Raw genomic sequence first — 22,646 nt, 5'->3', positions numbered from 1 at the left:
TATACGAAATTATTATTAGCACTCCAAACATTCTATAATTAGAAAAAAAAAATACACTTGCGAGGAGTGCATAACTAGATTTTTGAAGTGCTAATAACAGTTTTCTATATCGTTGGGTTTATTTTATTGTTAACTGTTGTAAGGCAAAACAATTTGAGAGAAGGAGATAATTTTATTAGAGAATTTTTTTAGTGCGTTACCAAGTGAGGCATAGCCACCTGTTGTGGTGTGGCTATCCTAGTAAATTACACAAGTACCCTTATTTCAATAGAGAGAATCAACTGACTAATCAAGTAAAGAATGTGTGAAATCCCATCCCCGGATTTTACTATTTAAAATTACGTATTTCGTATTTGCAATCTTAGTTTTGACGCGTTTGTATTTGCGGCGTATAATTTTTTCGATAAGTAAAATGACGAAAACGCCCTTAATGGACTAAACGGGATTTTTTATGGACGTATTTGATCCTTTCGTGATTTTACATACGTCTTTACATATTTGGATAGTACTTGTTGATACAAATACGTGAGTGCAAACGAAATCTTATTTGGAGTTATAACGAAGAAGTTATAAACGAACAAAGTTGAAGGCAAGATGGTCATTTGACCATTATCTGGAAGGCTCCAGATTTGCTAGAGCAAAGATCTATGAAGCCATGTGTGTGGCTATGATGGAAAGAAAATGAGAGAAATGAAGAGGGGGGAAATGGACCAATCAGAAAAGAAAGAAAAGAGGGGAAATACGGGAGAGAAGAAGCACAGGATCCTTGACCCGTTTCCCTTTTCCTGACCCAACTTGGTCCCTTTTGTCTCCTCCAGCAGTTTTTCGTTAGTTTTTTTGGCGAACCACGGCATCTAACCACCTGAAAAACGCTCGACGACTTTCCTTCTACCAATTTCACCCAAAATTTGACGAAATTTGACTCGGGTTCACGAATCCGTCAATCCTGTTGTTAACTCCATCCATTACGACCACCAATCTACTCCCCTAACCTCAGGAACAAAGCCCAAGCAGTGGTTGAGGAGTCGAAGTTCATTTTGAGATCGAATCGAGAGCACCCATTTCAAGGGTTTTCGATGGATCGAGGGTGATTTGAGGGGTTTTTCGCCCGAATTGGACTTTTTCCTAGGTATGAAAGTTCTTCCCCTTTATGAGTTATACATTTCTGTAAAATTTGGTAGTTTTTAGAGTTAGGCGGCAAATTGGGTTTCCATTCGCCAGAAACTGCCACCTGCGGCGGTGCGTGGCCAGTGGGCCGACGATGCTATTTTAAGCTAAATTAGATGTCCTGATTTTAGATTCAATATCCACTTGATGTGATTTGATTGTTTGAACCCATTTTTATTATAATACGCCACTTGATCATTATTTGAATCGACGATCCGACCGTTGGATTGTATAGTGCCACTGCAACTAGGCCCATATCCCCATAGAACGTAATATTTGAGGATATTAGAAACTGACGGATCGGGAATCTGACGTACAGATCTTCCCAAATTGAATTTCTAAGTTTCTAAAACCAAACGTTGACCGCCACTTGAATTTGTGATTGGCAGAGATCCGACTGTCGGATTGCAATGCAATTTTAGTATGTTGTTCTATGAGCATAATGAGGACCTTAGAAAGTTATGGATCTAAAATTAGATGTGTGGATCTTCCAGATCAAATTACCTAGGGTTGTGGACCCCATTGTTGATTGAGAGTTGACTTTTGGTCAACATGTCTTGAATCGTTTTAAATACTAAAATTAGTACTACATGAGATTAAATGAAGTCTAGTGGGCCTATATTGGTTAGTAAGTGGCTTGAATATATGTGATACGGTTACTACATGCTATCGTATTTAGCATTCTTTGTGGTTATCACTTGATTTTATTAAATGTGATTTGACTGTGTATTGAAAACATTTGTGAAATGTGATTGACGTGCATATTTGATATGTGGTTTGATTTGCATGATTGGTATGATGCGATGAAATGTAAGGGCTAGTAGTGGAACGTTAACCTATTGCCATGTGGTTTGTTGCTTCGGAGCTTGTTTCATATCCAGTTTCATTGTTTCATTTCTCGCTTCGTTGAGCCGTTCTAAATTCAGTGCATGTGCTTTGTTTCATTTCGTTGAGTCCTTTGTAATTGAACACTTGATTCATGTTTTGTTTCTTCGAGCCATAGTTATGTTCCTTAGACTTCCGCTGGGTTCCGTTGAGTGGTCCAGTTCCCTGCTCTGTCTGGATTCTGTTAAGTGGTCAGGAATCGTGCCTTGAATTTTAATTTTATTGAGTGGTTCGATATCCATTATACTCCGCGATTCCGTTAAGTGGTTTAGAATGCTATCCACTCGGATTCCGTTGGGAGGTTCAGAATCCCTTTTACTCTGCGATTCTGTTGAGTGGTTCGAAATCATATCCTGGTTTGGATTTCGTTAAGTGGCCTAGAATCCCGCTTGGTATTTTGGTTCTGTTGAGTGGTTCGAAGCCCGATGTTGTTGGATTTTGTTGAGTAAAATTTAGTAAAGAATATGAGCTTGTTTGGAAGTGTTTTAAAATAGCTGAAAACTCTTTTGGTGAAATTACTTTTGAAATCAATCCTAATAAAAATAAAAATGCAATTAACCATAAAAAATCATTTTATTGCTTCATGCAAAAAGCACATAACTGATGTTTCTTACATGAAACACTTTAAGTACCAAAATCATTTTATCTAAAAACGCTTTTGGTCATTTTAAAAGTACTTTCAAATAAGCCAGTAAGTGCTATAGCCATAAATAAGCCCAAAAAATTGAGGTAAATATCAATTTACTACTCTCATGTTTCGTAGTTTTCAACATTTAGTACATCAAGTTTTTTTCATCTCAGAGTCATACCTAAAGTGTTAATTTTGGAATAGTCTCATACATCCGTTAGTCAAACTGTTAAATTTACCGTTAACTGATGACGTGGTGCCTATGTGGACAATGACTGGGCACCACGTGTCTTTAAGGGTCCACGTGGATTTTTTTTTTTTTTTTTGAGAAGGGGTTCAAAAAAAGAAAAAAAAAAGAAAAAAAAAACCGAAACAAAGCAACCTACCTTCTCTCCTCCTTCCTTCTTCCCTTCTCACTTCTTCTTCCTTGTAAAATCCTAGTAACAAAGCAACTCTCAGATCTAGAAACCAAAAAATGGAGAAAACCCAAGATTTGCTCTAGCTGAGATGAAGAAATCAATGGCAGAAAGATCTTCTTGCAGGGTTTGTCCAAGGCGGACTCGGGCTCTAAGAAACCAGGGCGCTATCGAGGAACATCACGACGGTGGGAAATGGGTGGTGTAGCGGAGAAGATCGGGTCGGGATCTCTTCAATAAACCCTAGAAATTGCAGAGAAGATCGGGTCAAGGTCGGGGTTGGTACCAGAAACCCTAGAAATTGCAGAGAAAGAAGGAAATATGCTTTCTCTCCTCCGTATTCGAAATTGGGAAGAGATTGAATCTTTGCTGGATTGGAGAATGGAGGGAGGTACAGAGAGAGGAGAGAGGAGGGAGAGGTAGAGAGAGAAAGTGGAGGGAGAATGGAGGGAGAGAAGTGCGGGGGTAGAAGACGTGTTTCGGTTTTTTTTTTTTTTTTGAACCCTTCTCAAAAAAATAAAAATCACGTAGTACTTTAATGACACGTAGTGTTCAGTTATTGTCTACACAGGCGTCATGTCATCAGTTAATGGTAAATTTAACAGTTTGACTAAAAGATATAAGAGATTGACTCAAAATTAAGATATTAGGTATGACTTTGGAACGAAAAAAACTTGATCTACTAAATATTAAAAACCACAAAACATACATGAGGTAGTAAATTTATATTTACCCAAAAAATTATGTTGTCAATACGACATACACTCTTACGTAACCATTATACCGTGTTCATTTGAATCGTAACACTGTAACGTGGCTTACTAATCCACGTGTTAGTGATACGTACACTTTCATGGCATCGTAACACCGCCACCGTGGATGAAAACTTAGCATCATTGACATGGGAAGTGGCAGTGGCGGCGTAGTGGCCGTGCAGTCCAACTAGCTCTCTTCCGTCAGCCGTCCTCCACTCCTCTTCCTCTCATCACCTCCCAGCTCGCCCCACTCCTTCATTGCCACGGTCAACAGCAACAGTAACCTAAAACCATTCAGGTCAGTCAGTGAATTCAATTTAATGTTTTGCTTTTCGTTTTATTTCTCTGTTTTGGGGAATATGGATAGAGAGGAATGGAGGGCCGCCGGGGATGGGGGAGGGCGGCGGCTTCCAGGGCTGGCGGTGGTTTTCCCATTTCCTTGTAGGCGGAGATTTCAATTACTCACTCCCCTCGTTTTCATCGACAACTCTACTCTCTTTATATATACCCTCGGTCCTTCCCACCTTCCCACCTTCCCACCTTCCCACTTCGCATCTCTCTCTCTCTATAGACCTCTTACCTTCCCACTTCGCATCTCTCTCTCTCTCTAGACCTCTTGGGTACCAAAGAGGCTTCCTTTTCTTGTTCTTCATCCAATCTGAGCTTGATCTGAGCCAATTGAGAAAGGTATTTCCCTGTTCCAGTGTCAAATTTTAGCATTTGAATCGTTTCGAAATGGTAGCAACTTCCCCTTTTTTGGGTTGTGATTTAATTCTATGATAGAATTAGAATCATTTGAATGGTTGATTCCTGCTTAGCTTCTTCTCGATTTTGTGGAAAGAGAGTGTTACAATTTCTAACAAATTATGCTGTTTTTCTGTTGTTCTTCTGCAATGGCAGTGACTGGGATATTTGGTGTAACGCATATCGCTTTGTTTTGAAAATGGATGCCATAATGCCCATCTGCAAGACTGTCACGCCAACTCCGGTAAGTACCTCTGTTGCCCAATGCTTATTTCGTTTTTTAAATTGGGTTTGGGTTTCAAATGTTGCGTGGTGTTCTGATTAATTTTAATTGGAGTGGTTAATCAATTGATCTTAGTTCAGATATGATCGGTGTGATAGTGAGTTATTCAAGCTATATATATATTGAAATGGATCGACCTTTCAAATGCGTGTTAGTTAGTTTGAGGTTTGGTTTAATTTCTTAGGTACTTCATTGGGTCTCTTTTTATAACTATATAGACCGAAGAATGTGGCTTCATAGATAAGTACCTTCCAGTGCTGTGGAGAAGCTCAAAACTTTACCTTGCTTATCCAATGCATTAAAACTGAAGATAATAGAACGATTATAACTCATTAGGGGAAAGTAACATATTGGAATTCCTAGATAAATAGCGTTGCAAAACAGGTGAGGTGTGATTGTTATATGTTCTTCAGAATCCTGTTTGTTATTGCTTCTGTTATGGTCTTCAGACATGCTTTGTGGTTTATTCGCAATTTTCTTTACATTTGTTTTTCATTTTCTTCTGTCAACGGAAGGGCTTATTTTTTGGGAGAACTAGAGAGATCCGGAGCTCCCAATGTAGCTTTATGGTGGGAAATAAAGTCAACTTTTTAAGGCAGAGAGCTCAGGGTGCTCAAGTTAGTATTAAATCCAGGAGGCATGGGGGAGCTCTTCATGCTACATGTCGTGCTGAAAAAATTCTGGTGGCAAATAGAGGGGAAATTGCCGTCCGCGTTATTCGAACAGCCCATGAGATGGGAATACCTTGTGTGGCTGTTTACTCAACAATAGACAAGGATGCACTTCATGTGAAATTGGCTGATGAATCAGTTTGCATTGGTGAAGCAGCAAGCAGTCAATCGTAAGTGGTTGATCAGTTTAATTTCTTTTTTACGCTGTTCTTTGTCCTTCTCCCCCCTATCATAACTTTCAAAAAGGAATCCTTTCTGAAAACCATTTAAGTTCAGGTGTTAGGAATCCAAAGGGAACCATGATTTTTTTTTTAAGTATTCCATGTACAGTAACTAGGAGTAACATGATCATTCATTACAATTCTTTTTGTATCTCACTTAGTAACAGTTTATTATAAAGTTAATCTTAGTTACTAAGATGTGGCTAGTAAGATTACAAATAAGTGATGATTATTATTTTTCTGTTAGAAAGAAGTCAAGGATGAAAGTAAACACATAATAACATCGTTGATAGATAATCATTGTTTATAAGGATGTGCAATAAAGAAACTGCAAACAAAGATTGTAGTTGTAATAAACCAATGGTTTTAAATGCCTTATGCCTTTTGGTTAGCGTGGCATGACAAAGGATGTGACCTAGCCCCTCCATGCTCATTTGAATTGTGCCGTGCTCAAGCTGGCCAGCCCTGTTTTACTACTTTACCTGTGAACTACATTCTTTATCTTAAGAACATAATAATTTTATGTCCCAGTTTCTGTTACAGATGATAATGATTAAACTTGGCCATTTTGATATATCTTTCTGCAGGTACTTAGTTGTTCCAAACGTTTTATCTGCTGCCATCAGTCGGAAATGTACAATGTTGCATCCGGGATATGGTTTCCTTTCTGAGAATGCATCATTTGTTGAAATGTGCAAAGAACATGGAATCAATTTTATTGGGCCTAACGTAAGTACTTCAAGTAAAATAAAATAAAACTTTAAACACTTCAAGCTAGGAACTGTTCTCTTAATTCTAATTTTTAGATTTAAATTAGGTGCAGACAAAGATGGTGGCTTCAGTGTGTGATAGCCCCATCCCATTTCAAGGGAATTTCTTTTTCTTTTTACCTCTCATTTCAGCCCTCTCTCTTTTTCCTCCTCTCATTATCTTATTTAGTTCCAAGGCTCAGCTCACCCCATTGTGAAGTTCTGGGTTCGTGCCATGTGAACATGATAAGCTAGAGTCCTGTTCTCTTGCTAACCTGGTGACTAAGGATTCATGGCCACATACCATTGGATTTGATATCAAGGGTGGAGAATAAATGGACGTGCTTTTAATGTTTTAATCTCAACCCTTGATATCAATTCCAAGGGTGAGTGACCAAGAGAACGTTTCTGTGATAAGTTCATGCGATATATTAGATAGCTTTTTGGTTATTAATGAAGATTTTTCAACTTGAAAAAAATTTATTTTTTCCCTTAGACAAAAATGATTTTTTTTTTTTTTTCCTTGAGATGTATTTTATTCGGTTTTATACAACGTATTTCACTTGTTCCCAACATCTTAGAGTGAACAGTAATTGATCCATTTAGGTGTATAGAAGCATTTGGTTATATTTAGTTGCTTATTAGTTAGTTCATCTTCTCATGGGGGACAAAGTTTGAAAATCTGATTACAATTTGCAGCCCGAAAGCATCCGTGTTATGGGTGATAAATCGACTGCCAGAGACACAATGAAGAAAGCAGGTGTTCCAACTGTACCAGGAAGTGATGGATTAATACAGGTATCTACTTTAACCTTAGGTATTATAAGTTTCAACACCTCCAGGAATGGGTAGTCATATAATTGATTTTACGTTAATTGTAATCATTTTTCCTTCACAGAGCACAGAGGAAGGAATCAGGCTTGCGGATGAGATTGGTTTTCCTGTTATGATCAAAGTAAAGTATCTTGTCCTATTATGTTTTATGATAATTAAAACTCATTGTACCTTGCTGTGTCATAGAATTTACAGTGCTCACCTTTTAATGTTAACTGTGAAAGTTCAAAAGTTAACCGTATTCCTAATTTACCAAGTTTCTTTTCCCGTTCTATAAAAAGGAAACTAATGATTTAATATAGTAGAATTATTTCTTTAACTTTTTTCAATTGTAAATTGAAGTTAATTGAGAGGAACACATGCCTATTACATAGAATAGCTGCTCACAAATTGTATCTGTTTGACACTACCCAATTTCCTTGTTATAACGCTAAGCTGTGAAGATGTACCAACTCAATGAAGCTAGAAGAAAAGTTTTGCAGGTTTTAGTTTTGAGTTTGAGTCAAGCATGGAGTTTCTTACAGAAATTTAAGTTTGTTGCTTAGTTCCTAGTAGTTATAGTGAGTTGTAACTGTTACCTCCAATCTTTGGATGAGGCCGTTTCATCATTTGGTAAAAATAAATCTAAACGATCTCAGTTACTAGTGAGCTATATTTAAATTCTAATGAATCAGATGTAAGACTTGAATGAACCAAAAATAAAGTTTCATGACAGGAATGGCTATTTAGTATTCTGGTGTTTCATTAATATTTTCTTTCAAACTCTGAGTTAAGGAGAGCCAATATAGAATTTTGTCTGTTATTGTTTCTGTTAAATGATAAGCATGTTTTGCTATTTAAGGCCACAGCAGGAGGTGGAGGACGTGGTATGCGTCTTGCTAAAGAACCTGAGGAGTTTGTGAAGTTGTTACAGGTACTGCACCCAATGCCTTGTCTTCTTATTTTGTTACTTCGCTGATTCCTTCTTTTTTTGTTTGTCTTCTCTAAAAGTGTTTCTTCGTTCATCTTCAGAGATATGGTTTTGTGTTAAATAAAGTTATCACTATAAATTGTATGGTTGGGTTCTTAGTTTAGTTGGTCTTGTTATCTTTAAATGAATATTAAATTTTTGTAATACATTGCTGCTTCTGTCTTCATATTTTTCTGCCTCAATTTGATTGTTTGCAGCAAGCAAAGAGTGAGGCTGCAGCTGCTTTTGGAAATGATGGAGTTTATTTGGAAAAGTACATCCAAAATCCTAGACACATTGAGTTTCAGGTAATGTGCTTGTAAAAGTTCCTGATATTGTTTATGGTGATACATCGTATGTTCTGGATTATTGTTAGTATTCATTTTGACATTTGATGCCAACCTGCAATCTCTTGATTTCTCCCTTGTAAAAACAGGTTCTTGCAGATAAATATGGCAGTGTTATTCACTTTGGAGAGCGGGATTGCAGCATCCAGGTACTTTATCCAGCCTTATTAGTTGCATGAATCACTGTGAAAGTTTATTTCTATTATTAGAATACAGCTGTCTTCTAGTTATTATCCATTTATCCTCTATTCTTTTCCGAGAAATGCAAAACTCAATGACACCTGCCAAATTGTTTACATGTTTTGAATGTAACATTCACAGAGAAGGAACCAAAAGCTTCTGGAAGAAGCACCTTCCCCTGCATTGACCCCAGAACTGCGGAAAGCTATGGGTGATGCAGCAGTTGCAGCAGCAGCATCGATTGGCTACATTGGTGTTGGAACCATTGAATTCCTTTTGGATGAAAGAGGTTCCTTTTACTTCATGGAAATGAACACTCGGATTCAGGTTAAACTAATCATTATAAGTTTTGAGGATTGCTTTGACTGGTATTAAAAGTTTGCGTAGCTATGCTAAACTAAAATATTTTTGCCCATGGAACCACAGGTTGAGCATCCTGTGACAGAAATGATTTCCTCTGTTGACTTGATTGAAGAACAAATTCGTGTGGCTATGGGTGAAAAACTCCGATACACACAGGTAAGTATGGTAGTGTAGTTTTTGAGACAGATTTGATGCTTTCTGTTCAATGTCTGACGGAGATGATTCCATCTACAGGAAGATATAGTGCTCAGAGGACATTCAATTGAATGCCGTATCAATGCAGAAGACGCTTTTAAAGGATTCCGACCTGGGCCAGGTATGTCCTTGGTTATTGCTTAGTATAGCATGACACTAATGCTACATTTGGTCTTTTTCATTATTCTGTATTGGCTGGCTCTATGTGATACCGCCAAACCCTGATGATATAGGGTTCTAAGTTAGTTCAGTACTTAAAGAATTCCATTAATTTAACTCGGGTTGCGCATGCACAGGATTAACAATGACATTATGTAGTCATTCTATTTTTTAATACATCATCTTCTGCCTTTTTTAACAGGAAGAATAACAGCCTACTTACCATCTGGAGGTCCCTTTGTTAGAATGGATAGTCATGTTTATCCTGATTATGTGGTTCCTCCAAATTACGATTCCCTTCTTGGAAAGGTTTGTGGCCCATATACATCAGCAATATGAAATTATAGCTTTCAGGTTTATTGATCCAAATTCTAGTAACTGAGGCAATTATTGCTCCCTTGGTGTAGCTTATTGTTTGGGCACCAACAAGAGAAAAGGCAATTGAGCGAATGAAGAGGGCTCTTGACGACACTGTCATAACAGGTAAATAGTAATAAAGTTAATTGGTGAAATCATTCATTATGAGTTACTTTTTATGTCAGCATGATTGAACTTTGTGTAGAAAAAACAGTGTGTGAGCCAATTGAATTTAAGCTGTGATATTAATAGAATCAAGGTTGAAGTTTCAGGTTGCTTTAATTCATGTTGTAAATCTAGAACATTCCTTTTTCATTGTTCATGGCAGTTGATGTAGTTATTGCCTTTGTTCCACAGGGGTTCCCACAACCATTGAATACCATAAACTTATCCTTGATATAGAGGATTTCAAAAATGGCAAGGTCGATACTGCTTTTATTCCAAAGCATGAAGAGGAGCTACAAGCGGTAAGAAGATAGTCTAACCCGGAACACAAATTTACTGGCAAGCCTTCGATTTTCCATCATGGGTTCTCATATTTACTAATGCCTCTTTCATGTGCCAACAGCCCCAACATTTGGTGCCTGCAGCCGCTGCCAAGAACTAGCCGGTGCATCTGCTTACATGGATGGCTTTCGAATTGCTACTATCTGGTCTAGTCGACAACATTAAAACGGATAATCTTTTGCTTTTTTATATTTGAGTTATTCTAAATTGTGGCATTCTTTTACTTGATGGAACTAGTAACACTAGTGACATGCCTGGCATGTGAGTATTTCATTTGAAATTTTGACATGTTCATTTGTTCCGGTTGGGTACACAAACTTGTATTGGGTTGTGCAAACTATTTATATTAAGCAAGATCCTTTTTCATAATTTAGGTTGAATCCTAATACCATTTTTAAGGTTTCACTTTTTGCTGGATTTTATTTTTCATTTTTGAGAGAGGTGAAGACGAGGCATTGATATGGAGTCTCTCTGATTACCCAACTAAGCAATTTGTGAACGTCTAAGGAAGAGTGTTAAAGAACATTTGAGTCCTTCCACTAATTGGTGTAACTGTTGTAATGCGTAGGCCATTGATTTCTCGTCTGAATAGGTCATTCGTTCTTCAATTGATTAATCAGTTGATTCTCTCTATTGAATTAAGGGTATTTGTGTAATTTGTCAGGACAGCCACGCCACTACATAAAAGTGGTTATACCTCACATTTTAACACATTCTCTAATAAATGAGATTAACCAAATTCCAACAACAACGAAATGAGGGGAAAACTAGGGTTAGTGTTAGGGTTTCCGATTGGGAATTTGGAGCACAATTGCTCGATCCCCGTTTGCCTAATCAGTTTTGTTGAGTCGTTCTTGGTAACATGTGTTGGCGCTTGGGGGGGAAAACCGAGTAAGAAATCTAGAGCTAATTTGAGATTCTGTTGACGATTAAAATCCAACTATCATGATTACAATTTAGGGTTTGTGGATGTGGTTTACTCGATCTTTCAATCGTAATCATGAGGATGTTCAAATTCAACTGTTTTCTCGCCGATTCGCGTTGCCTTTGCTTAGGCATAGCTATTGTGTGCAGCATTATTGACGATGCACAGACGTTTGAGAGCCCCAAGGCTCGTGGCAAAAATGAAAATGAAAAAAATAAATTGTCATAAACAAATTCAAGATGTACATCACAATTTATTATGGGATTTACATGTTAAAATAACAGTGAACTCATTTCATGTAGCTTTTATTAATATAATCGATATTTCTTGTTTAAATAATTGAAATCAAACAAAGAGAAAAAGTTGCATAAATCGATTTATACAGAGAATCTAAAACTTCAAAATTACTATCCTCAAAATCACTATCCTTCCCTCAAAAAGAGATTATTTTGTCTATGATGGCGACTTGATGTTTTAGCCAGAATAGTACGTAGGAGAAAAATTGCATGATAAGAGTTTGATTATTGGGGTGTAGGTTTATTAATAAAGTTTTAGTTTTATTGTTAATTTAATCCTATATTTAATGGTCGTTATGTAATTGGGGGTGGGTTCGGTTTCATTTGGTTGGGTTTAGTTTTCTTTCGATTTTTGGTTTGTTTGATTCGGTTTCGGTTTTTTATTTTATAAAACTTGATCTTTCTTTAATATGAAAATTAGAAAAGACGCTTGCATTTGTAGACTAATAATAAGAAAATAGGAAAAGTGGAAAGATAGAGTTGTACATTTACTTGATCATATAAGCCAAACATATTCTATCAATAACTTCAATTGCAAAGAAAAATGATCACCATATCCATTCCAAAAACAAACAAATAAAGAAGTTCTTTTAAGTTCCAAAGTCCTCCAAAACTTTCTTTTATAACCAATCGAATATCGTCCTAATTGAATCAAGTATGCTCCTTAAGAAAACCCTAGTCTTAATTTCAACCTCGGCAACAAAGATTAACAAAAGAAACATCATAGATATACATTCATAAAATGTAAAAAGATTCAATTTGGTTTGATTCAGTTTAGTTTTTGAAGCTCTAAATTTGAAACCGAACCAAAAAAGTTCGGTTAGGTTTTTTTTTTATTTTTATTTTTTTTTTTTTTTTTTATTCCGAAATATATTCCCCGTTTTTGGATTGTGATTGTGGATTTCAGAGATTCATATTCCTTGCTGCGTTTCATTTGATCAGCGCACACATAGCGCTCGTAAGATTTCAGAGATTCTCGAAGCCCTAAAAGGAAAACCAAAAAGAAAGATGATACGAACTCGTTTGGTCTGGTTCGGTGTTGGGTTTTCGCTGACAGGAGCTGCAATTTCTCACCTCGTGTGGAAAGATCTTCTCGTCGACCGTTTCGCTCTTTCCTCTGATGTACGTAACCCATCAACTCTCGTTGTCTCTCTCTCTCTCTCCCCCTTTTCAAAGGTTTCATTTTTTGTTCTATGGGGGATTTTGTAGGTGAAGCAAAAGTTTGATGCTCTTGAAGGTAGAATTGTGAACCTTGAGCGTTCTTTGTCACCAGACCCGAATCATCATCCCGCTCAGGTATTAATATTTATTTACTTTTAATTTCGTTGTTTTAATCTAATCTATTGTATCTGTGATTTGGTTGAATTTCTGATAGTTTTATACATTGGCATCCGACCCCTTCATCGCAATTATTTTCAGAAATGATTATTACCCAATACCCATCTCAACAATTTCAAAATTATCGCAAATGATTATGATATGTTCAATTTACCAATGTCAACGATTTTCTATGTGGGTTTTGGTCATAAGTGCAATTAAAAGAAGCAAGTTTACATTTTTGACATGAATTTCGGGAGTCAATTGCAGCACATCGTGACGTTACTTGGGTCTGTACAAAATGGGAATAACTGAAAAACCAATGTAGATTGTTCATTGTTATGATCTAGGCATGTGAGGATGTGGGCAGTTGTCCTACATCGAAAAGTTAAGGGACTTTTGCATGGTTATATAAGGAGTTGGGCTACTACTATTGCCAGTTGGTTTTAGGGTCGAACCTCAACCCTTTTAAGCCTCTTTCCAGGCATAGAAAGGATGTTGGCCTTGGTTATTTATTCTTTTCAACAAAACTAGGCAGAAAATCTTTATAATATGCATTTGCTGATATAATAATTTATAATGGGGTGTGTGTGTCAGTGAGTAAGTCGATCGGAACCTAATGGAGCCATAAAGTAGATTTCTAAGAGGAGCATTTTGCAGAAAGTTATGGATGGAAGATTTTAGTGCTATGTGAACTCAGAGCGTAGTTAGAGAGTAAAATCAAAGAAATGGAAAAAGTTATGACTATAATTCCATGCTTGGTAGATATCTGAAGTTTGAACTAAGAGAAATAATCAACACTACTGGCAGGAAAAGAGCTTTGATGGGCTTAATAGTGGAGATTGGACGCACATGAACTTTGGAAGGGTAATTGATGTTTATAAAAGCTCCTAGTAGACATGCATATCACTACCCATCTTACTCTATCTTATAATTGGTATTGGTGTTTTCATTCTATTTTAAAAAAGCATATCTGTGAAACATCAACAACAACAAAGCCTTTATCTGTGAAACATCAAATAAAGCATTTCATATAATAATTCATTTTGACTATGAAATTGCGCTTCCCGTAGCTGACCACTTATGCAGTGATTTGGAGTCATATTTCTGTTGTGTTCCATTTGTATCATGGTTTATGAGTTCTTAAAATGGGGATGTGGGTTAACTGATATCAGATGAACAATCTGTCGTGTCTGGTTAGCTTCCACGATATTGGATGATTTTTTCGTATTAGAGGAAGTGAAGTTGCATGGTCATAAGTAACCTAGTGGTTTCAAGTTGTCTTCTCTATGCAGTGTTAGTATATGAGCCATGTCCTGCTGACAGCCTCGTGGGGGTGGGAAGGCTGATAATTTGGCGCAGTTGAGAGGAAGTAAATATATGGGATTCACTTGGCATAGGCTTAATTACTGCTTCCAGAATTAACGAGAAATTTGTTGGGTTTTTCCAACCATGATGAGTTGTCTAAGTCTATTAGATTTATAGTCTTAGAGGATTAAATTGTTTACCCAATTGGAGTTGGTTTCCCAATTGAAGTTGTTTACCCAGTTTAAATTGTTTTCTCATATTAAATTGCCTACCCAATTTTAATTGTTTACCCAATTGAAGTTGCTTACCCAATTGGAGTTAGTTTCTCAGTTAGAGAAGGATTCATTACTAGATTCCAATTAGGACTAGTAATCGTTATTGAAAAAGACCTTTATTATGTCTATATAAAGGGGCTGTTTCACTAGTTTTGAATTGGAGCAAAACAATAAGTTGTGTACCGACTCAAGGTGTCAAAGAGTGAGAGATGGGCAAAGTGTGTGCAAAAGAAAATAAAGGAGATAAGAGTGTACTAGTATCTTGTTCTTGTCTTTTAGGTTTTTCGTCAAGTCTAATCCTAGAGGCTTGGCAAGATTATATGTTGTACTCATTATTGATATAGTGAAAGATTGTTGTTGTTGCCCCGTGGCCGTAGGCATATATAGCTAAGCCACAGTTAATTCTTGGTGTCATTTGTCATGGTTATTTTGTTTTCAATTTCTGAGTTTTTTCGTCTTCTATTTTTCCTTCTTAAACGCGATGTTCACAACAAAATTTAATAGAGAATCTTATTATTTCCAACATGGTCACCAATTGTCATCTGATTCTTTGAGAGTGCTCATAAAATTGATTTTTTGGATCCATCTTCTAGTCTAACTTTATTATTTTTTGAACAACTGATTTAGTGATTGCATTTGAATACTATTTGGCAGGTTGAGGACTAGATTTTACTTGGAGCTCGATGAAGTTTTCGCTTGCCTCTTTGTTGTTGATTTTCTTTGGTTTTTTATGCTAAGTTGAACTTGATTCATAGAAAACATCACAATGTACTAGCTCCCGACGTCGAAGTCTAAATGTGATTGTTTTACTAATTGCTGCTCATTAACTACAATGCAATTCATTATTTGTTAAATTGGTGACAGCGTTAAATGATTCAAATTTAGTGGTCAAAATTTAGCAAAAACTTGGTCGATTAGTGTTTTATGAAGAACACATGTCGTCTTATTCATGCAAGGATGAGTCTTTGTAGAATGAGAAGTTATTTTTAGGTTTTCGGGATTAAAAGAATTCGATTGGAATTGACTAGTAATTTGAATTGGTAAAGAGTACGTAGCTGGGTTGGTTCGTTACAATGAATTTCTTCCGTGTCGTGTTTGACTCTAAAACGCTTGTTGACAAGACAGGATATTTCGGTTGGCAGAGTTGTCCAATAAATGGACTGCAAATTGGCTGGACTTTCACTGGCTTAAATATTACCATATAAATAGACTAGGCCGAATCATGTCCACAGAAACTAGCAGATCATCCCAAAAAATGGGGTGGCCTCAATATTACATATCGTTTAATGTTGTAAGTATTTTAGCTGTTAAAAAGTTGATTGTCACATCTGTTAAGATATATTGTTTTCAATATCAATCATTCATTTCCGCATATTTCAATGCAATGTAGTTTTGAAAAGACTTCTAAAATAAAAATGATACAAAATCCATACGATTAAAACAATACTTAATTAACACTACGGTCTAATGACGATCTTCTCCATTTCTAGATAAGAAGTTTCAAGGATAGCGAGTTTGAAACATAATTATTATAACTGACTCAATGCATGACAGACTTAACTCCAAATCCCCCATCTTCAAAGTTGGTAAAAATCTCCCCCTCAGGTTATATGATTTCCCAATTTCTCAATACAACTTGTCCAATCCTTTCTTGCAAATTGAATTGTAAAAAAATTCTTGCAAATTGAATTGTAGACTGTATAGAGTGCCTGCTTGAACCTTGTCCCAATTTATTCGTATCATCTTTCCCATCCCTTCTTGTATTATTTACTACATAGGTATTGGTACTTTCATGCCACAGCAACCCCGGATAAGAAGACGAGCGGACCGGAGCAGGGAGACACCGAGTACTCAAGCGATTTCAATGCTTCGGATCTGCACTTCTCTTTATGATCATCGCTTCGAATGTGCTTGTCACGGCACTCGGCGCTGCAAAATGCTTTCTCACCCCTGAAGAAAGAATCTAAGTTACATCAAAGGATATAGAAGATGCCAAGCATATTGCAAAGACCCATCCCCCATTTTCAAATTGACTAGTTCATAGCCCTACCATTCGGAAAAAACAAAGTCAACACCAGATGCAGTAGCAAACAAGGACCACAATTCTGAAATAAAGTTCTTTCGCTATCTATCGTAAAATATCTCAATTACGAGATCTAAATACTCAGAAATTGAAACAAAAACAAAACCAGCTGGAATTTTCTCGATCAATAATTGCATCAAAATATCTCACCAGCATGGAGTTTGGAATCTTTCTCCAATAGTGTTCTCTCTATTAACATAATGCGTATGTCCTTTCGGAAAGCTGCACTTTCAGGATTCTAAGACTTTGAGAATTTTCACACATAATTCATCGATGAGCTTTCTATGAACTGTGAACTAAATTTCCAATAGAGGCTCATCCGATTTCAAAAGATATCGTAAGATATTACACCATCTAAGGCAATTTCTCACAGCGTTTGTGCAGGAAAAAGAAGAATTTAAGTACATAAGAGAAAGCAGTAGAATTATTAATTGTTAGTACGATTCTCCAAATTATGAATGCTACACAACTGAAAGGCCACTGATTCTCCAACTTTTGCTCAGAAGTTAAGAAGAGAACAACTTTGCTCACTACCTTCAATTAATGTACAACTTCACCATCCTACTCAATGCTATCTACGTGTAACTAGCATGGTTTTATTTATTACAAAAAACTTAACCATACACTATGTATAATAGGCAGACCCGTTCTCCAAGACCACATGGTCCAAGGAAATTGTGGTCACCCAACGTTTGATCTTAATCCAACAATCGGTGGTCATTTAACTTTTGTTGTTGTAATTTCTCCTCCACTGTTGGAATAAGATCAAACGGTGGGTTACCTCAATTTTCTTGGACCATGGGGTCTAGGGGAACGGTACTTGTATAACAGGTGGATCCATTAAGTAGAGTGGTGATCCTACACCATGGTAAAAGCAGTGACCAATTTTTTTATTTTTTTTCCAAAGGAAATGACCACTTTCTTATAGGAGTACTAGTAAGAAAGTTATAATAATTAATATATACGCACATATTAACTCGACGGAATCTTTAATACTATAAAACCAAATGACTGCAATCAAAGATGTAACTTGTAAGTGTTCATTAAGGAAACAGCTTGGAGCTGGCATTCCATCCTAAGTTTCTAAAGATGCATGTTCCAATGAGTCTCAAGAGAAAACAAACATGGCATTACTTCTTAAGCATGCAACAGTCTAATGACATCAAATTAACAAACTAATGATTGGTGTACAGCCTGGCATAAATAATTATACTGATATATTCACAAGATCAAGACATTGTCACTAATGATTTTGCTTAATTTTCTGAAAATGAATCGGTTTCAATACAATCAACGAGAACCTAAGTTAAGGACTTGAGAGCGAAAACCAATCCACAAGCTACTTATTGATGCTAGAGTACTTAAGTCCAACAGAGAATGACCGACTTAAATTACTTTTCCTGGCATACTTGTATCTTACTCTTCAAAAGCTTACTGAGAGTACCATTACAAGTTGGCACAACGACAACACCAGAAATGGAATATCAGCTTAACCAAGCTGTACATTTCGTCGAGGACAATAGAGAGAACACAACAATCACATAAGGATTTCCAGTAACATTCTGAAATAATACTTAAAACCTAAAATTATTCTCAAAAGAAAACAATATTTGAACATCTTCTGCATGAATTCAAGCACACAACGTAAAGGACCAAAGGAGATGACCTAATACGGGAATAAAGTGATTCAAGTACCATTCAAGGACAAACCATAACTTAAAACAGTTAAACCTCAAAATCATGCCACGAAAGGTAACCCTCTACTCAAAAGAAAAGATTACTAATATGGGGAGAAATGATAAAGCTGCTGATGCAGATCCATGAGTAACATCCTCCTGCCTAGACCGACAGCTTACCATAGATCAAAAATTATGTAAAGGATTGGCCAGTTTGTTCAGCATCTACGGTATCATTCTTGAACTTAAAATCTACTTGTAAACTTGAACAAAACCGATGCATCATACATCTCCAAGAATTGGTCAATTCATCCATGCTAATAAAACAACCATCAGCCTAAGTTCAAATCCATTCAAAACACAATCTCCCACTAAGACAACATAATCAATATGCCAAACATTAGCCCGTAATCAAAACCATCAACATGGTTCAAAATCCACAATTTCCTAAATCATGCTTCACCGAAATGAATAATCAAAAGGGATTTAATTCATAACAATACATCAAGAGAACTTAAATACATATGTAAGTATATATGTGTGTATGTATGTATGACTTTTGTTTTTCTTTTACCTGTACATGAAAATGTCCAGCCCATGAAGCTGCTTCTTGCAAAGATAACAACTACTGAGAAAATCCGAGGCCCAAAACTCTCTTCCCACTTCACCAACACTCAGTGGAGAAACATAGAACACCCCAGAGGCCACCACCACGCCAGCATTAGGATCATCCACAACCCCACTCGGCTCATCATCGAAATAAACCTTTTTCGATGTCAAATTGTTTCCGAAATGCGAAATCACACATGTATAGCTCTCGGACAATTCATCCACCACAGCCCCTGCCCTCTCCACACAAAATCCACCTCTGAAATTAGCTGCAGGCTTAGCTGCAGAGACTATGGGGATTGGGCTCGACCTAGGCGACTTGTCAGACAAAGCCACTTCATTGGGTTTGCCCAAATCAGTCATGGCAGCCACTATTCCAAGCCCAACAACCCCCTCTTGGAAATTTCGGGGGGATTTGATTGAATTGGGGCACTTGTCAGAGGAAATTGACTCGGAAAAAGTAGTAAAAAGTGAGAGACTGATTGTGGGTCGCTTTTTCCCGGAAATGTTCTCCATTTTCCGGGAAAATCTGCAACTGGGTTATGTTCAGATTCCCTTATTTTTGCTAAATTGAATGATTTGTGATTTTTTTTTAGCTGAATTAAAGGTGGGATTGTCGAAAAAGCAGAGGAAGACCGAGTGCAGAGAAAAGGGTTTTTCTTGACTCTTTAGGAAACCAGGAAAGATTGGAGATCTTAACAGAGAGAGAGAGAGAGAGAGAGAGGGTTTTCTGCAAAACTTAGAGGGAGTGAAGTAGAAGCAATGGATTATCCAGCAAGTAGGAAAGGGATTTTTTTTTTATATATATTTTTTGCCAAATTCAGTGCAGCTTTGGTGAGAAGTACTTCCTATCTCTCTCTCTCTCTCAAATCTAAAAACTTGAGTGTTTCTAGAGAGAGAAAGAGAGGGAGAGAGAAAGAGAGGGAGAGAGACAGATGCAGAGGAAGATCACCTTTCAGGTCTCTTCTCTCTGGTCTTCTCTAACGCCTCCGTGGTTTCAGAGGAAAGGGCAAATATAAACACTTTGCTCTACCATTAATAAATTTAATTTTTTTTATTAATTTTGCGAAATAATACAGAAACAATAATTTTCCTTTGTTTTTTTTGGGCAAACATTACAGAAATAATTGACCGCGGACTTCCACAGTATGTAATAATTGGTGGTTGTCACTTTCCTTATTCTTTCTTTTTCTGTTAAATTGCCCCCTCCATGTTTTGGTTAATGAATTATGGCCCTTGAGTTGTTAGATTCTTTTGAAACTTTTTCATTTGTGTCCACACAGAAACGAAATTCAAAATGACTACTATATTTTTTGTTTACCAAACAGTCCATAATATTTGTGAGTGAGTTACTTCAAAAATGAGTTTCGTCCTGTTTGGTTTTTTTGGTTTTTTTTTGAAAATATTGTTTTACGAAGTTAAGCGACAACATTATTTGATAAAATTTTTAAAATCAATGACCTTTAGTTAAAGGTTCAAAAGATTATTTAACTACTGAGAATACGACTCTCGTTTTCTTTTTCTTAAATAATACACAACGTTACAATAGAAGGACTAATGCTTTACATTTTGTCGAAATCAAATTTCAATTTGATGAATTTTTAATTAATTGACCAAATCTAAGTTAAGTAATCATTCGAAATAATCCAATTTTCTTTAAAAAAATAAAAAGAGAGAAGAACAAATGTTACTTTTTCTTGACTATTCTTATTCTTTGTAGCAATTATTGATTTCTAAATTTTAAATATCTCTAGTGGTAATTATAAGTTAATACCACTCTATCTCTTATGAATGACACCTTCTTTGTAGCAATTATTGATTTCTAAATTTAAATATCTCTAGTGGTAATTATAAGTTAATACCACTCTATCTCTTATGAATAACACGTTCGATAATTTGGCTTACCAAGCATTATTTTTTACTCTAGGAAAACTTGTACTTTGAATTGGCTTTTATGTTAGAAGAAAACGTATCAAATCAAATTAAAGATTTTAGGAAGTTTTAACAAAAAATCTACGGTACTGTTCACTTTAACGAAAAACCACATGTTTACACTAAAAAGTCAATCATGGTACTATTCACTTTAGCCTTTATTTTGTCCTTATCATTAAAACTCAAAGTTTTCAAACTACTTCATTAGTTTTCCTAAGATTTTAATGCTAAGAGATTCTCTTAGGTCCCCTAAACAAAACAAACCACCCCCAATCATATCAAATTAAAGACTGATTGCCAGAGGGAGGAAGTCCAGCGTTGGCTGGCGAGCGAGCCCGAGCAGGCCCGAGCTCCAGGCCGGTGGATTCCTGCCAGCCCGAGCGCCCGAGGGCTGTCTGACGTGGGCTGACGTCATACGCCTACCGAGTGAATCAGAGGGCCACCAGACGACTGTACGACCTCCTGAACATCGTCGTTGTCATCCTCTTCTTCGTCATCGTCGTCATCTTCGCCCTCATCCGCGTCGTCATCCTCGTCGGTGTCCTCCTCTTCTTCGTCTACGCTGTCGTCGGATTTGGACTCGGACTCGGACTGCGACTCGTACAGCTCCAATTGCTCGGCGGTCAAAGGCTTAACTTCTTTTTCCTCCACAACTTCCTCCATAGCCTTCATCCTCTCAAAGCTCACACAAATTTGCAGAGAAAATCTCCTCTTTGTATTCTTGAGAAAACGAATTGGGATTGGATTTGGGAAAGTGAATGAGACAGAGGGAGGGAGGGACGAGAGAGGAGCTGCCAATTGGGATTGGATTGCAAATAAAATTATTTTATAAATAAATAAAATACTAATATTTATTACCAATTACCGGGGCTATTCAAGTGCAACGGTGGAGATACAAAATGATACTGTTTATTAATGGTAATTACTGTTCATGAGGTGGATTAAATAGTGAATAGCCAGGGGAAAGGGCTCCTACACTGGAAGTGCTCTAATGCTAAGAGATTCTCTCAGGTCCCCTAAACAAACAATCACATTTGGTTGCATTGGATGAGAAATTTTCTGACCTTCCCTTGAATGACACTTTTCTCATAATAATTCGTCTTTCAGGACACATTTTATTTTTATTTTTTGTGGTAATTGTAGGGTTTGATTTACTCGAGTATAACTCAAGTTGAATACTTTGGGCATGTTTGTTGAAGTTTCGTTGGACTGGCTAGTCAGTGAAATCCCATGTTTGTTTGCAGGGAGGATTAGGTTTAATGAGACCAGGGGACTCGTCCAGACTAAACGCCTCACTAGGCGGTCTTAGCGAGGCTCCTGGAAATTGGACGGATTGCTAAGACCAGCTCCGCTTTGCCCCTCCCTTGTTCACCCCTTCGCAAGTTCTCCACTTCGTATTCGTATCTGCCGACTCCTATTTTTTTTTCTTCCCAGATAACTCCTCTTCCAGCAAAGCCGCCATGGATCCCATTTCCCAGAAAACTCATTTTCTCTCAGAAACTTGTGATCTGAGAAAGCCATTCCGTGGAGTTCTGTAAACCCATTTCGTGGAATTTTGCAGCCTATTCCTTTTCAAAACCAGATTCAACTCCCAAAATTTGAACCGAGAAAATCCAAAAAAGTCAGAAACCCAGAAAACCCAGAAAAGCTACAAACCGAGAAAACCCAAAAACCGAAACCAGATTCAACCCCCCATCTCCCACCTTCAAGCCAATCCCACATGCACCCCACCCAGAATCCTAAATTTTCATTCTCTTTCCTGCTCTTTGGTTTGATTTTAAGATTTGCAATGTATTTGTTAGGAAGCGAAGAGGC

General features: G+C 36.9%; 3 protein-coding genes across 5 annotated transcripts; 2 read left to right on the top strand and 1 right to left on the bottom strand.

Annotated features, from left to right (window-relative positions):
- Window positions 1-3,912: 3,912 nt before the first annotated feature.
- On the top strand, window positions 3,913-10,779 carry LOC103959400 (biotin carboxylase 1, chloroplastic). Of its 2 annotated transcripts, none has more exons than XM_009371751.3 (16): window positions 3,913-4,149; window positions 4,752-4,839; window positions 5,394-5,719; window positions 6,358-6,499; window positions 7,219-7,317; window positions 7,418-7,474; window positions 8,195-8,266; window positions 8,521-8,610; window positions 8,739-8,798; window positions 8,971-9,156; window positions 9,256-9,348; window positions 9,427-9,508; window positions 9,749-9,855; window positions 9,954-10,029; window positions 10,261-10,370; window positions 10,472-10,779. In XM_009371751.3, exons 2-16 carry the CDS (start codon window positions 4,795-4,797, stop codon window positions 10,508-10,510), a joined length of 1,584 nt encoding a protein of 527 aa, XP_009370026.1. In that variant the 5' UTR covers window positions 3,913-4,149; window positions 4,752-4,794; the 3' UTR covers window positions 10,511-10,779. The 2 variants fall into 2 exon arrangements, with proteins under 2 accessions (XP_009370026.1, XP_048447960.1); XM_048592003.1 differs by lacking the exon at window positions 3,913-4,149 and adding an exon at window positions 4,385-4,538.
- Window positions 10,780-12,275: 1,496 nt separating this feature from the next.
- Window positions 12,276-15,354, top strand: LOC103959401. Of its 2 annotated transcripts, XM_048591906.1 has the most exons (4): window positions 12,276-12,753; window positions 12,841-12,927; window positions 13,759-13,815; window positions 15,186-15,354. In XM_048591906.1, the coding sequence occupies exons 1-4, from the start codon at window positions 12,640-12,642 to the stop codon at window positions 15,195-15,197; spliced, it is 270 nt and encodes an 89-aa protein (XP_048447863.1). In that variant the 5' UTR covers window positions 12,276-12,639; the 3' UTR covers window positions 15,198-15,354. The 2 variants fall into 2 exon arrangements, 1 of the variants encoding a protein (XP_048447863.1); XR_007261052.1 differs by lacking the exon at window positions 13,759-13,815 and having other exon boundaries at window positions 12,317-12,753.
- A 628-nt stretch (window positions 15,355-15,982) lies between these two features.
- LOC103959403 (FCS-Like Zinc finger 14) lies at window positions 15,983-19,902 on the bottom strand. The gene is made up of 2 exons (XM_009371753.3): window positions 18,865-19,902; window positions 15,983-16,481 (listed from the first exon to the last, which is right to left on the bottom strand). The coding sequence occupies exons 1-2, from the start codon at window positions 19,413-19,415 to the stop codon at window positions 16,322-16,324; spliced, it is 711 nt and encodes a 236-aa protein (XP_009370028.2). The 5' UTR covers window positions 19,416-19,902; the 3' UTR covers window positions 15,983-16,321.
- Window positions 19,903-22,646: the final 2,744 nt, after the last annotated feature.

This window comes from the organism of the source record quoted next, unplaced genomic scaffold (genome assembly GCF_019419815.1).
Source record: "Pyrus x bretschneideri cultivar Hongxiangsu unplaced genomic scaffold, Pyrus_bretschneideri_v1 Contig36, whole genome shotgun sequence".
Classification (NCBI taxonomy): domain Eukaryota; kingdom Viridiplantae; phylum Streptophyta; class Magnoliopsida; order Rosales; family Rosaceae; genus Pyrus; species Pyrus x bretschneideri.
The sequence above is the reverse complement of the archived record's forward strand: the minus strand, read 5'-3'. Positions and strand labels throughout refer to the sequence as shown.